Source organism: Leptodactylus fuscus, chromosome 7 (assembly GCF_031893055.1).
Source record: "Leptodactylus fuscus isolate aLepFus1 chromosome 7, aLepFus1.hap2, whole genome shotgun sequence".
Taxonomy (NCBI): Eukaryota; Metazoa; Chordata; class Amphibia; order Anura; family Leptodactylidae; genus Leptodactylus; species Leptodactylus fuscus.
In genome coordinates this window covers 105,990,253-106,005,438 of record NC_134271.1, presented here as the reverse complement: position 1 = coordinate 106,005,438, position 15,186 = coordinate 105,990,253, and the positions used below count along the sequence as shown (strand labels likewise).

At 42.7% G+C, this 15,186-nt stretch overlaps 1 protein-coding gene across 1 annotated transcript in view; it reads left to right on the top strand.

The window, feature by feature from the left end:
- Positions 1–2,053: 2,053 nt before the first annotated feature.
- Positions 2,054–15,186, top strand: part of SYT16 (synaptotagmin 16) — a 71,891-nt gene continuing 58,758 nt past the window's right edge. The window contains exon 1 of the mRNA XM_075282762.1: positions 2,054–2,266. Coding sequence (XP_075138863.1) covers positions 2,254–2,266 — 13 coding nt within the window. The 5' untranslated portion in view covers positions 2,054–2,253. The remainder of the gene's footprint in view (positions 2,267–15,186) is intronic.

Below are 15,186 nucleotides of genomic sequence, written 5' to 3'. Positions count from 1 at the left end.
CTTTGACTCAAAATGCAGCAAAATTAGAAAAAGCTGAATTTCCTCAATGTGGCCAAAAGCAGACATGCCAATATTTCCCTAATTTAGGAGACCTGGTCTGGGGTGTGAATTTGATTTGGTTGTTTGATTTGGGGTCTAAATTTGTATAGGGGGGGATTGAGATCTGCATTTGTTTACCGGGTCTGGTTTGGTGGCTATATGTTTAGTGGTTCTGTATTAGTTCAGGTGTCTGGTTTGATCTTTGTTTGGAGCCTGTGGGGTCTGTATTAGTTCACGGGTTGGGTATGGGGGTTTGTATGTGATTAGATGGTCTGTATTAGTTCTGGGCTCTATATTTGATAAGGAGTTGTGGGTCTGTATTAGTTCAGGGGTTGGGTATGGGGATTTGTATGTGATTAGATGGTCCGTATTAGTTCTGGGCTCTATATTTGATAAGGAGTTGTGGGTCTGTATTAGTTCAGGGGTTGGGTATGGGGGTTTGTATGTGATTAGATGGTCTGTATTAGTTCTGGGCTCTATATTTGATAAGGAGCTGTGGGTCTGCATTAGTTCAGGGGTTGGGTATGGGGGTTTGTATGTGATTAGATGGTCCGTATTAGTTCTGGGCTCTATATTTGATAAGGAGTTGTGGGTCTGTATTAGTTCAGGGGTTGGGTATGGGGATTTGTATGTGATTAGATGGTCCGTATTAGTTCTGGGCTCTATATTTGATAAGGAGTTGTGGGTCTGTATTAGTTCAGGGGTTGGGTATGGGGGTTTGTATGGGATTAGATGGTCCGTATTAGTTCTGAGCTCTATATTTGATGAGGAGTTGTGGGGTCTGTATTAGTTCAGGGGTGGGGTCTGGGGTTTGTATGTGATTAGATGGTCCGTATTAGTTCTGGGCTCTATATTTGATAAGGAGCTGTGGGGTCTGTATTAGTTCAGGGGTGGGGTCTGGGGTTTGTATGTGATTAGATGGTCCGTATTAGTTCTGGGCTCTATATTTGATAAGGAGCTGTGGGGTCTGTATTAGTTCAGGGGTGGGGTCTGGGGTTTGTATGTGATTAGATGGTCCGTATTAGTTCTGGGCTCTATATTTGATAAGGAGATGTGGGATCTGTATTAATTCAGGGGTGGGGTCTGTGGTATATGTGATTAGCTGGTCTTTATTAGTTCTGGGCTCTATATTTGATAAGGAGCTGTGGGTCTGCATTAGTTCAGGGGTTGGGTATGGGGGTTTGTATGTGATTAGATGGTCTGCATTTGTTCTGGGCTCTATATTTCATAAGGAGCTGTGGGTCTGCATTAGTTCAGGGGTGGGGTCTGGGGTTGGTATGTGAATAGATGGTCTGTATTAGTTCTGAGCTCTATATTTGATAAGGAGCTGTGGGGTCTGTATTAGTTCAGGGGTGGGGTATGGGGGTTTGTATGTGATTAGATGGTCTGTATTAGTTCTGGGCTCTATATTTGATAAGGAGTTGTGGGTCTGTATTAGTTCAGGGGTTGGGTATGGGGATTTGTATGTGATTAGATGGTCCGTATTAGTTCTGGGCTCTATATTTGATAAGGAGCTGTGGGGTCTGTATTAGTTCAGGGGTGGGGTCTGGGGTTTGTATGTGATTAGATGGTCCGTATTAGTTCTGGGCTCTATATTTGATGAGGGGATGTGGAGTTTGTATTAGTACATTGGTTGGGTCTAGGGTCTGACCTAATTTTGTTGTGTGATGAGGTAGATCATGTAAACTTTTAGGATTCAAATGCTGCGACATGACCTGACCTATATAAATAGGTGAGGTATAAGGAAAAAATGTATGTATGTATGTTTCAGAACCTCCTTGAACTCTTATTACGTATATGATTGTAATGGTATACGGTATGACAAATCAAGCCGTCTATGGCCTTGTGCAGACAGACAGATATGAAGTAATGATATGTGTTATGACAGCTGTCCTGATGCCAACATGAAATGATGAGCATTCAGCATATGCTTAGCATTGATCAGCATCCACTCAGCAGGCTCTCCAGTGACTTGTGTGCTCTAGATCTGCAGTAGATTGCTTAGCCCTGAGCAGTAACTCCTCACAGGAGGTAGTGAGGCTGCAGCTGGAGTGTGTGCAGGGTTAGCATGCACTAAGGCCAGCTGCATCAGCTCCACTAGCATTGCTTCCCTGTGCTGTCCGCCTGGGTAATATGAAGCCTCTCAGCATCATCCCTGCTTCTCGCTGCAAGCTGCTGCTGGGCTAGGGGTGGGCTTCTTCTGCGCCAAGCACCATGGCCACAGACAGTGAGTATATTCATGTGATGGGAGCCTGGCAGGGAAGGGGATGGTGCAGTCATTTTGTTTACTTTTGATAAGCAGGTACCAACCCCTCCTGGCAGATCTGCAATAGGAAGCTATGAAGGAGGATGGGGAGGTTAGTATGGGAGGGAGGCATCTATGTGACTGCTGTATGTGTACATCTTGTATGCGTGTCTGCAGTTAAGTCATGCGTATCATTTTTTGTGTGTGTGTGTATGTAGAAGAGTCATGTGTATTATAGTATGTGTAGTATTGAGTGCAGTTATGTATTGTATGTTTGCATGCAAGTGGAAGAGTCGTGTATTATTGTATGTGTGTATTATTGTATGTGTATTATTGTATGTGTGTATGCATGTGGAAGAGTCGTGTATTATTGTATGTGTGTATGCATGTGGAAGAGTCATGAGTATGAATGTGTATGTATATGAATGTGTGCAAATCTATCCTATCTATCTATCTATCTATCTGTCTGTCTGTCTGTCTGTCTGTCTGTCTGTCTGTCTATCTAATATGTATCTGTCTATCCAGTATCTATCTGTTGAGTATCTATCTATCTATCTATCTATCTATCTATCTATCTATCTGATCCATCTAATATGTATCTATGATCTATTAGTCTGTCTATCGAATGTGTACAGTGAAAATGGTGTTATACAAACCATAATGGCTCATTTATTTAGAATATATATTTATGAAATCTTGTAGAGCACTTTAGGAATATGATCGTCTTTGTATATTTTAGCCATTGTCTATACACATGTCTGCCACTTGTATCTATCAGCACTGTTCTAATATTCTCATGTAGTGACAGAGCGGATATACCATGTGTGTAGCCAGTGCAGCTGCACGAGGGCCCGGTAGGTAAGGACCCCACTGCTACCTTCAAATCCGCTGTCTATTAGACTGTATGTATAGGGCTGAGCAAAGGATTTCCAAAGCTTGATGGTTAGAGATATGTAATGGAGTGCCCTATGACAAGCAGTTAAAGGAGTTATGTGTTCAAAACTATTTATCCTCTCTACGTAGGATAGTGGATAAATTGCTGGTCCGTGGGGGTCCTAGTAGTCAGGCCTCTACTGATCAGCAATTTATCCAAGGAACAGAATTTCCACATTGTGAATGTAGCAAACCCCCTGGTGGACACAGATGCATCCCTGGCCCATTCACTTCAGTAGCAGGACTGGAGGTAGCTGTACTTTGGCTATCTCCAGCAGTCTCATTGAAGTGAATGAGAGCAGGGGTGCGTCTTTGTCTGCCAGGGGTCCCGTTTCCTTCACAACAGGGGTAAATCACCCCATGTTCTCAGGATAAATGGGGCCCCCACCAATCAGTAATTTATTCTTCATCTCGTGGATAAAGGATAAATATTTTTTTGTGGCATATCCTTTTATGGAGCCTGGGGGCCCATATAGTGCCCTTATCTAGCGTTCTGTGCTGCCTCTGTCCACCCCTGCATAGTCTATTAATATTGTTGCTCATAATGACCATATTTCTTGCATAGCTTTGGAGTGGTTTGGGGCAACATGTGCCCCGTGTACTGGATATTAGCGTGGGTACTATCAGGTATGGGACGGCTACCACAGATCTGATGCATTATATATTTCTGCCATAGTCTTGGTAGTTACCTTGGGGGGTGATAAGTTATGAAATAGTTAGTGATATTGATTAGACATTACAGCTTTCTGTCCACTTGGGAGGAACGTGTTGTTCATTCAGCTGTTACTGACTTCTTACAGAGCACTGATGGATGCACAATGCTGTGATTCTGTATGTGGAAGTATGTGGCTGCGTCATAAAATATTTATTCTCTTACATTGTCACTTACAGTTTAGCTCGCTGAATATCAGGCATGTTCACAGTACTTAGGTAATGGGGTGGCTACCCTGAGACTTTTTGTGTCTATACTGTTGGCCAATCATCTTCAAGCTGCTGCAAAACTATAACTTCAGCAACGACATGACAGGCACAAGTTAGAGATCAGTATTATAGTCTGTAATAGGCAGCCTGGCCATCTATATCCATTAATGTCTGTTGCCTCTCATCTCATGACAGATGAGAGCAACAAACATTAACTAATGGTAGTGCAAACCTACTTTTACATATGTTGTGAGAATCCGCAGAATCCGATCAGTGCATTGTAGAGAGAAAGCCGAGAGAAGACACATATAGGCTGCGAGGAGAGACCTGCCCATCTTCATTCACTGTGTGAAGAGAGACCAGCCCCCTCTCCCACCACTCACTGTGAACCTGTCTTGTTTCTGAAGGTAACTAGGTACGGAAATTCCCTAGTAACTGGGAGTGAACAGCTAATTAGCTAGAAGGGAAACACCTAGTGGCAGCAACTTTAAGGCTAAGGCCCCACGGGCTGGAAACAACTGCGGCGTGAACACATCACGGTTCTTCCCACAGTGCTTTGAACAGAAGGTTCACAGAGTTTTCCTCCACGGACTTTCTGTTACAATTATATCTATGGGGAAGTTGCTGGAATTTTTGTAGATATAATTGACATGCTGCGATTTTCGAAACTGCAATGGTTTTGGAAATCGCAGTGTGTCCGCGCTGCATTTTTTTCCCCGCAAAGTGGGGATGAGATTTGCATGAATCCCATCCACTTTGAAAGTACTGTAAAATGCAGCAATTTTTCCTGCGGTGGCAAAACTTTTAATCATTCTCTCTGTCTTCAATGTAGTTACTGAACTTAACTTAGAAGAACATCTTTAGGAGTTCTGACACATATACCAAACACATTACCACACATAGAAAGAGACACCAAGAGGAAGAAGAACTGCAAGTGGACCCCATCACCCATACCAGGGAGAAAATTAGAAGGGGTGCAGTTGTGAAATCAAGGGAATCATGTTCTAAGAGTAAGGAAGTTGAAGACACCTTTGTTGAGTATGCACTAAGGTTAGATAATGAAGCTACATGTCAATAGTACATGCTGGTAAGAGACTATTTTGTATAGTAGCCTCTCTGTTACTTCTTGTCTGCATTGACCTCTATGTCAGCAGAATCCATACACCAGCTGCTAATAGGTCACTGCTTGTAGCTTGCAGTTAGCAGAAAATATAAGAACAGAGAACAAAAGGATTTAACCACTGTATCTGTTCACAGGATAGGTATCAATGGCAGAGCCCAGTATTGGCACAGACAGATATAGGCCCAGCAATGACTTAGGTACCACATTACCTTGGGCATACAGTACTAAGGGCAGTGGGTTTTTTGTCTTATGATGTAAACCACCCGGGCCAAAAGATGTGAGCTAAGCATTCAGCACTCAAAAGAAAAATGAGCAAAGTTGAGTTTATTGTACAAAGTAGCAATCTAAAATTGCCAAGTCTCTATCAGGATTTGATGACAAAGTAGAATCCTACTGAAGCACCAAAGCATTGATTGAGTGACATGCAGATAATTTTTTTTTTATTTTTTTTTTATAAATTTCCGTGAGAGCAAAGCGTCATTGTAGTGGACATGGGGGACAAGAGAGCACTGTGCAGGATATGGAGGTCACTGTTGGGGACCATTATCATCCCGGAATAGTGGACAAATCCTCTAAACCCAGTGAAATGTATGTCACACCCTCAAAAAGATGGAAGTTTAGTAAAAGGGAGCATGATCATTTTATAATTATCACAGTACACCATGCATTTACATGACAAGAATCTGTATAACTAATGATATACTAAGTAGTTACAAGCCAAATTTATGAATGAGATAGCAAAGATGACTGTATATAAAATGATGGAAGTCTCACGTTGTAGCTGTAGGGGATGTGGAATATGGAGCATGAAAGTCACAAGTACAAAACATTGTTACCCTTTTGCTCGTCGATGCAAAATGTCTTTCAGTGCGTTACAAAAGCAGGTCTAACAATGATCACACACCAAGACATAGACTATCCAAAAGTGACCTCTGATAACCTTGTTACAGGAAATCACTTGTACGCCCTCTAGTGGCAAGACTTAGTGTCTTATCAGACACCAGTAATCCTTTACATGTTTGCCTGAGACATAACTACATGCTGAGTTTTGCAGTAATTTGACATTCCTGAGTATGTTATTTTTTGTCAATGAGTATACATGTATGCATTATTCTTTATGTAAATGGAGAATCATACTAGGTAATTCCCCCCCCCCCTCCCCCAAAAGAAAAACACCCCAAAACTCTAGAGATCTGTACATACTGATTATTAGTATAATATTTCAGCATTTGGCGGATGCTTTTTTCATTTTGCTAAGGGCCACAATTTATCTAAAGCCCACCCAGAGTTGGCATCAAAATCAAGGGAGGCTTTATCCTCACACACCTGGGAAGGCCGTGCTCCCCTCTGCCCATTTCATGGTGGTCGGCTATGGAATCTGTTGTAAACTAGTTGAACCCCCACCCCTGCTATAACATTCCATGTTAGGTCATTGAAGTTCACTGGACAATACAAGCAATTCCGGCATTGACAGGACTCAATATAGTCCTGCACCTGAGTCTACGCTCTGCAAACAAGACCCCCTGGTATGCTGGAGGGACAGGTAAATGGCCGGTCACCTGCTAGCTTAATACATGTGCAAACTTCTGGCGCCATTCAGTACCTCAGTGAGTGTTAATCCCATGCAAGGAATTCCAGACAAGCCAGGGGATACTTACAAACTGCAAACATGCAAAACCACAGAACAGATCTCCTTCTGAGATGTTATTGTCCTCTAGTTTTGCACAAAAGGACACAATTTTATCGGAAAATTTATGGGTTGCTAAACTTATCCAAGTTTTTAGAGATGCAGGAAAGTAAATAGAAAAATTGGGCTCGATCACAATTACATGACCCCCGCACATATCACCCGCTTGATAGGAGTGATGTTTAGGAATCACCAACATAATACTAAGAGGATTGTCAGACCCCCACAGATCAGTACTGATGATCTACACTGTGCGTTGGTCATCAGTATCCACAATGCATATCGGTTGGAAAATCCCTTTAACTTTCCTGACGTTTCTTAATAAATTTTTACATTTCCCATAAAATGATAATTCTGGAAGATCTTTATAGAGAACTTTGCATTGTGGTTTTCCTCTATTAGGGTGCATGCACACTGAGTAACGCCGGGCGTGTATGAGAGCCGTACACGCCGGCATTACGGCAGACTGCCGAACACTTCCCATTCACTTCAATGGGAGCGCTCGTAACAGCGGCGTTTACGAGCGCTCCCATTGAAGTGAATGGGAAGTGTTCGGCAGCCCTGCTGTAACGCCGGCGTGTACGGCTCTCATACACGCCCGGCGTTACGTAGTGTGCATGCACCCTTAGTCTTTCTGTAAATGCATGAATACATTGACAACTATCTATCACAATTTTCCCTTATTACGGCTTCTCTTTGTCACTGTCCAGTCAGGGATGAAATTTTGTCATCCAGTTGTCAATACAATCCTATATCTCCAGGAGGAAATACCGAGGATCAGCCTGGTCTGGCCTCCACTACACACAGAGACTACCTATATGTTATGGACAGCATTTTCATAAAGGATTTTCATCACAGAAATGTACCGCATGTCACGTCTACATGATGTGCTGTAGATGGCTGATAGATCTTATTTGTCAACTATCCCAGGATGTCCGGGACGCTCCTGAAATAAGCGAAGACTTTTCAGACTTCTGGAAGATCTAGCCAATATATATTAATCTCTATGTGATATGAGGGCACGGTATGTGCCAATCATGTCGGCATGGATGGAATATCTTCTCATCTCAATGTGACATGACCCCAAAATGGGTGTGATCATTTTTGACACGCTGTCCCTTCTGGACAAGTGCCACAAAATCTTGGAAAGTATTCTGATAGATCCATGTCTCAACTCCAACCCCAACCCTGTCTTACCTAGTGCAATGTTGTAACATTACTTTTGGGGTTATTGTTTTTGGCATTGTTCCTTTGTATCTGCAGCACTGTTGCTTATGACTTAGTGGACTTGGTCACTTGCTCACCCCACTCCATAGATATATTATACTGGCGATATATGGCCCTACCACAGTAGCTGTTTGTGATATTCACAAGACAAGGTTTCATAGCCACGTCCTAGCCATGGCACACGGCCCCATAGAATTGGTTCGCATGACCGATTATTTAATGGTCGGTGTGACTGGGCCATTAAATAATGGAACTTGCTCTTTCCTGGGCCATTTTTACGGATCCCTCAATAGAGTCAAGTTTACCCTAAGATATATTCTCAACGGTGAAAACAATACTGTTGTGTGAATAAGCACTAAGATGGATTGTTCAAAGCAGCTTCTGTTTTTTTGCTTAAGGGTGCATGCACACTACGTAACGCCGGGCGTGTATGAGAGCCGTACACGCCGGCATTACGGCAGACTGCCGAACACTTCCCATTCACTTCAATGGGAGCGCTCGTAACAGCGGCGTTTACGAGCGCTCCCATTGAAGTGAATGGGAAGTGTTCGGCAGCCCTGCTGTAACGCCGGCGTGTACGGCTCTCATACACGCCCGGCGTTACGTAGTGTGCATGCACCCTTAGGAAGATAAAAATATGGATGAAAACAGATGCTTTACATTTCTGTCCATCACACATTGACTTCATCTGTAACATGTTTTTGCAATATGATTATCAGAATAATGTAGCATCTGTTTCTATCTATTAGTATACGATAACATATTTAAGAATAAATAGATGCTAAAAAACAGACGATAAAGTGGTGTGAATTCCTTGTGGCTCTATCTTATTGGCGCTGGATACAAGAGGTATTTTGTCTCCGTATAACACCTTGTTCTGCTTTAGCTGCACTGTGTAGCTATATAGATACGTGACAGTACCACACTTTGTGGCACTGCTGAAAGAATATGGACCATTAGTTAGTACAGGTAACCCATCAAGGTAAACACAGACATTACAGTACCCTAGTGTATGAACTGTATATGGGCCCTTTGTTAACCAGTTCCTTATCATAGAGTACCCCGTATATGTCTCTCTAACAAAGTACCAGGAACCAGGCAATGAATTTACATAGCTATCTAATAGATAGCAGGAAGCAATGGTGGTAATAGACCCCCCTACCTACTGGCCCCCCCTGCAGCTGCACGTGTAGCGTACATGGTATGGCCAGGGCTCATCAGTTAGGTCATCCAAGAGAGAGGGCTCTTTATGCACTGCAACAAGTGTTAGGGAGAGAGGATTGGCAAGGCCAATATTTTATGTGGCCCATAGCACTGTATCTAGATCACAGACCTTCACTGTTATTTTATAGTAGGGTTAATAGGAAGGGGTATTACATCATTAACATTAAATGTGATGCTCCACTATCATAAGCATCATGGGGGTCCCAGAGATTGGACTATCAGACAGTGATAAGACATCCCAGCCAGATCATCACTTACAGTCTTACTGATTGTAATAGATTACTGGCAGAAACAAATGCCTCTGGGTAAGCAGCTAAAGATGAAGTCAGTGCTTAAGGGACAGAACATTACAGCACAATGAGCAGTCTATTCTGATTCCTGCTGCCTTCATGCTATGAACTGTAGCCATTGCTGGGAGGGGAAATTTAGGATCCTTGTCAGGCACAGTACCCCTGTACTGTGCAGCGCAGTATATACTAGAGTGGCACTGCCTTAGTTATATGGGCTTTCCAGGCTAAATATACTAATGACTCATCCTAACGATAAGTTGTCAGTATCAGATTGGTAATTATGAAACACCTGACATATTCTTTGTGTAGTGGTCAGACCAGGTACTGCAGATCTTCTCAATTCTTTCTGTGTCATCTACTGAGAATAACTAATCAATGGGGGTGAAGGGTGCTGGACTCTCCCCGATCTGATTTTTAGGATAGCTCATCAATATTTTTAGTCTGAAAGATCCCTTTAACATTTTGCTTCCTATATATCAAATAGGCATTGCAGGTCTATCCTGATGGTCTTGCAAATGAGCTTACACTAGGTTCACACTATTGCTGGTTCTTTGTTGTTCAGGTCCATCAGGGGACCAGAACAACATAGGCGGACCACTAAAACATCAGTTACACACAGAGCCCCGGGGACCCTACTGACTATAAAGGGTTCATCGGATGCCATCATTTTTAAACTGAAAGCGGAGGAGAAAAAAATCCTCCGTGCAAGACTTTTTCCTCTGCTGATTTTTGGCGGACTCTGCAACGCAATCTGCACTGGAGACTCTGACGCAGATGTGAACGCAGCGTTACTAAGTCTTTGTCCTTGATCCGTACATCATTGAACAGACATAATAGATGTTTTCCATCAATGTTTACATTATTATTATATGGCAGTCAGATATTAATGTCTGCAATAATTAGCTTCTTTCTTCAGGCATCTGTGGCCTAGATATGGGACCGTGCACACTGGGACACATTACACAGCTTGATGAGCGGCCCACGTGACAGGACTGTGATGAACAGAAGGAATATGCAGAGCTGGCCTAGTAACACATCCACAGGACTGACATGGCTGATTCCTACAGCTTTCTATATACTGTGGTGTGATATACAGGAAGACAGTGGGGTGCAATGTGCAACTGAAGCAAAGGAAAGGTTAAACCGTGGCCCACAGCAGGATAAGTGTTTATTACACTGTTGTAGTCTTGGCAGTCTTAAGTAAGATGGTCAGAGCGGCTGCACAAGTCTCTTCTGTCTTTGTTTCTAGTTTGATAGCTCTAAGGCTTTGTTCACATCTGTGTTGGAGGCTTCATTAGAAGTGTCTATCTCAGATTCAGCAAAAATGCCCAGCGATATTGTGTGATAAAGTGCCAGCCTCCTGACGGAAACCAATAGACCGCAGAGTCCGTGGGGCACTGATTGAAATAGAGACAAAATTCTGTTATTTCTGCATCTGTAATGGAACAACGGATATGCTAGTGCAGGTGTGAACAAAGCCCTATACTAATATACCCTGACACTAATCTTTGTTTTCACAAACTTAGCTGTGTCAGTGTTTTTAGATCTTTTAATCAGATGTTTCTATGATATACTGAAGTATAATTCTAAGTATTCATTGGCTTTTACACTTTCATGTTTAAGAAAAGACTGATGAGAACCAGCCCTTGGTCCCATTGAGAATCTGTGGACAGTCCTCAAAAGCAGCTAGACAAAAAAAACACAGATGTTGTATTGAACTCTTTGCCCAGATTAGACAAGAATGAGTTGTCGGCAGTCAGGATTGGCCTAGAAGTTGATGTCCAGTATGATTAATTGTACTTCAATATACCATAGAAACAAAAGATTAAAGGGGTTCTTCCATCTCAGGGCCCCTTCACATGGAGGATACGCTGGCTGATTCGGAACATGTAAATGTTCCGAATCAGCGGTGTTTAAAACAGATCCCATTGCTTTCTATGGGAGCTGCCATACGTGCGCTCCCCACGTTTACATGTTCAGAATCAGCCATCGTATCCTCCGTGTGAAGGGGCCCTCAGTCTTTCTCCAGGCTGCATGCAGTGTCTGCTTCTCACTTCCTGTATTTCTCCTCCCTCCTCCTCCCTCTTGCTAAATGGGCTGGAGAAGTCTCACAACACTTATACAAATCAGATAATATGCAGATGCTTGTACAGAATGGACTTTGTGTTATCTGTGTGTTTACATACAGAGATAACAGGCTTTATCAGCAAACTGCAATTAGCTGAGCTGATTTTCCTGCCAAGCACTGAGTAAATGAAGTCACTTGTCCAATAGGTCCGTGGTTATAGCAACGCTCTGTAAACAATGGGAGGAACAAGGTGACATAGCAGGCAAACAAGGTTTTCAGTGTCGGTCTGGAAGGGGGGGGGCATGTCAAAAGTTTGCCATGGGGCCCCGCCATTCCTAGTTAAGCCACTGCAGTCAAGTAACAACTTTTGGAGCATTTTTTCCAAGTTGTGCCATTCCTATTATTATATTCTATTCCTTCTGGAAATGTATATATAAATTGACATCTGTTTCCTTTATCTATAGGGCATCTTTCTACATAGCCTCAGTGTGACAATGATTGAACTGTGCAGAGACACATACCATTGACAAGGGTAATGTTAACATATGGTTGCCAATTTATTCATACATTTCCAGGAGGAATAACAGAGGGATGGCACAATGCAGTTTTGAAGTGTTGATGCTCTAGCATTGTTATAAACCAAACATGTCGGGGGAGGGGACAGTCCTCCTCAAGCTTTATTTGTATACAATTATAAAATCCCTACTGACGTAGTAGAAATATCCTCCTTACTGTAAACTGCAGCTTGTCAGTGGAGATTCTGGTTCCTGCGCTACATCCTGTACATGGACATTGTCTTAATGAGATTTGCAAGGAAGGAAGTGAGATCTTTTCCCAAAGTAACTTACTGGTTGAAGGAGTACAAATGTAAGAATCATATTAGTCTCCACTACTGCAGTCATCTTATATATTATTTATATCATGGAAAGTTCCAGGCAGATCACTTAAAGACAGGGAAAACGAGGTGAAGACTTTACCCTGCAAGAAGCAGAAGTCGGGGAAACATGTGAGTTGTGATAGTTTGCGCTTTCTTTCTTTAATTTTCCTGAAAGTGGTGTTCCAGTTCATTTTCTTTACCTTTAGGGAGACTTAAAGGTGTTGTCCAGGATAATATTTTTTTTTTCTATTAGGTCGGGGAAGGTGAAATTTTTTAAAAAAAGCCCATACTCACCTGTCCCTGGTGCTCCGGGGTCTGCCAGCACAGTCCGGTCCTGCTTCTCCAGTGTTTTCTTCCAGTGGAAGTCTCTGCCGAACATGATCGTGGAGACCAATCCGGGATATCACTACTTGTGACTTCCCATCCATCTCCTTTTCTTAGGCCGCTGATGCCAATCCTTGGCTTAAGGAAACGGACATGAAACACCACAGTGTGGGGGGACTTATGGCAAAACAAGACAGCAGAGCAGCAGGTCTGGACTGTGCTGGGAGACACAGGAGCACCGAGGACAGGTGAATATGTTTTCTTAAATTATATCCACCTTCCCCAACCTAGTATAACATTTTAAATTTTTTTTATCCTGGACAACCTTTTTAAGGGTAAGGCCCCACCTTGTGGGTCACAGCAAAAAAAAAATACTGCGGGAAGAACCGTGGCGAAACAGAATTGTGTTTTTTCCTGCAACGCTTTTCACAGAAAGTCCACAGAGGTTTCCTCTGCAGACTTTCTGCTTCAATTATACCTAGAAGGAAACCACCAGCGTTTTTGAACACTCTTGAGATGTGCAATTCCTATTTTATCATTATCGACATGCTAGATTTCAAAAAACGCATTTTTTTATTTTTTTTTTTTTGGGGGGGGCAATCGCAGTGTATCCACTGTGCATATTTTTTGCACTGTGTGGATGGGATTTGCTAGAATCCCATCCACTATGCAGGGACCGCAAAATGCTGCTGCGTTTACGCCACATGGGGCCCTGGCCTAACAAAAAAGACACGTGTTATACGACAACCATTACGCTTGCCAATGATATGTTGTAACACAGTCTGGATAATCATGGCCAGACGGAGCCATTATATGAACATACCCTATTGACAAGGTGACTGATAACAACCAGATTTTAGTTTATATTAATTTTATCTATTTCCAGAAGTGATAATATAGGAATGGCATATCTCAGCGTGTTCAGAAAAGATGCTCCAGAATTGTTATTTCATGAGGAAGACAAGTATCCAGGGCTGTACCTGCAAAGGATAAGGTGAGGAATTGATCCACAGTTGTAGAGAGAAACAAGTGCCAGGTCCCTCTGTCCTGGGCAATGAACCCGGCTCCATAAACCATCTTCTTTAAAGGGATTTTATCATTAAAATCACATTTTTTTTCTCGATCACATGTAGGAATAGCCTTAAGAAATGCTATTTTTCTCTTACCTTTAGATGTCTTCTCTGCACCGCTATTCGGTAAAAATCCCAGTTTTCGTCTGTATGCAAATGAGTTCTCTCGCAGCACTGGGGGCAGGCCCAGCGCTCAATCAGTACTGGGAGCGTCCCCAATGCTGTGAGAGAAATCTTCAGCACCGCCTCCATCTTCTTCAGGAACGGTCTCTCTTCGAGTCTTCTTCTGCAGCTGGGTTCAAACTTCTACGCAAGTGCAGTCGCCTCTGCCATCGGGCAGCTTAGTGTGTAAGTGGCCACAAGAAAATGGCGTCTTACACCAGGCGGGCATGCGCAGTTGGCTCTGCTCGATGGCAGAGCCGACTGTGCATGCGTAGAAGTTTGAACCCAGCTCTGGAAGAAGACGTGCAGAGAGGCCGTTCCTGAAGAAGAAGGAGGCAGCGCTGGAGTTTTCTCTAGCAGCATTGGGGACACCCCCAATGCTGTTTGATTGCTGAGGCCCACCCCCAGTGCTGCGAGAGAACAAATTTGCATACAGACGAAAACTGGGATTTCTACCAAACGGTGGCGCGGAGAACACATCTAAAGGTAGAAGAAGAATAGCCTTTCTTAAGGCTATTCCTACGTGTTATCAAGAAAAAATGTGATTTTAATGAAAGAATGCTTTAAAGAGCAGTTTTAACACTTTGGAAACTTCCTTTGACTTTGACAACCTTGCTTTAGTATATAATAAGTACATTTCTTGGTATATAATGTAGTTTTATAAGAGTCATTTGGTAAGAAACGTAATACTTTCACATAATTATGCCCCAGGGACGAGAAACTTACACCATAAAGCTTTTAGGAGGAAGCCAGTCAGGCACACTAATGCGCTTTACAGGGATATTTCTAATGCATTTTGCTTGATAAAAGCCTAGATCCTAATAAGTACCAGGGTAATATGATTCTCTATAGCTGGCACTGCATACTAAGTCTGGGTAGATCTACCATTACTGATCCATTCTCTCTTACTACATATTTTCCAGCAGATGTCAGTGCTGGTCAATACCTTGTGGGCTTGCTGTAATTCTGGATAGCTTGTGCACATAACGGGAACAA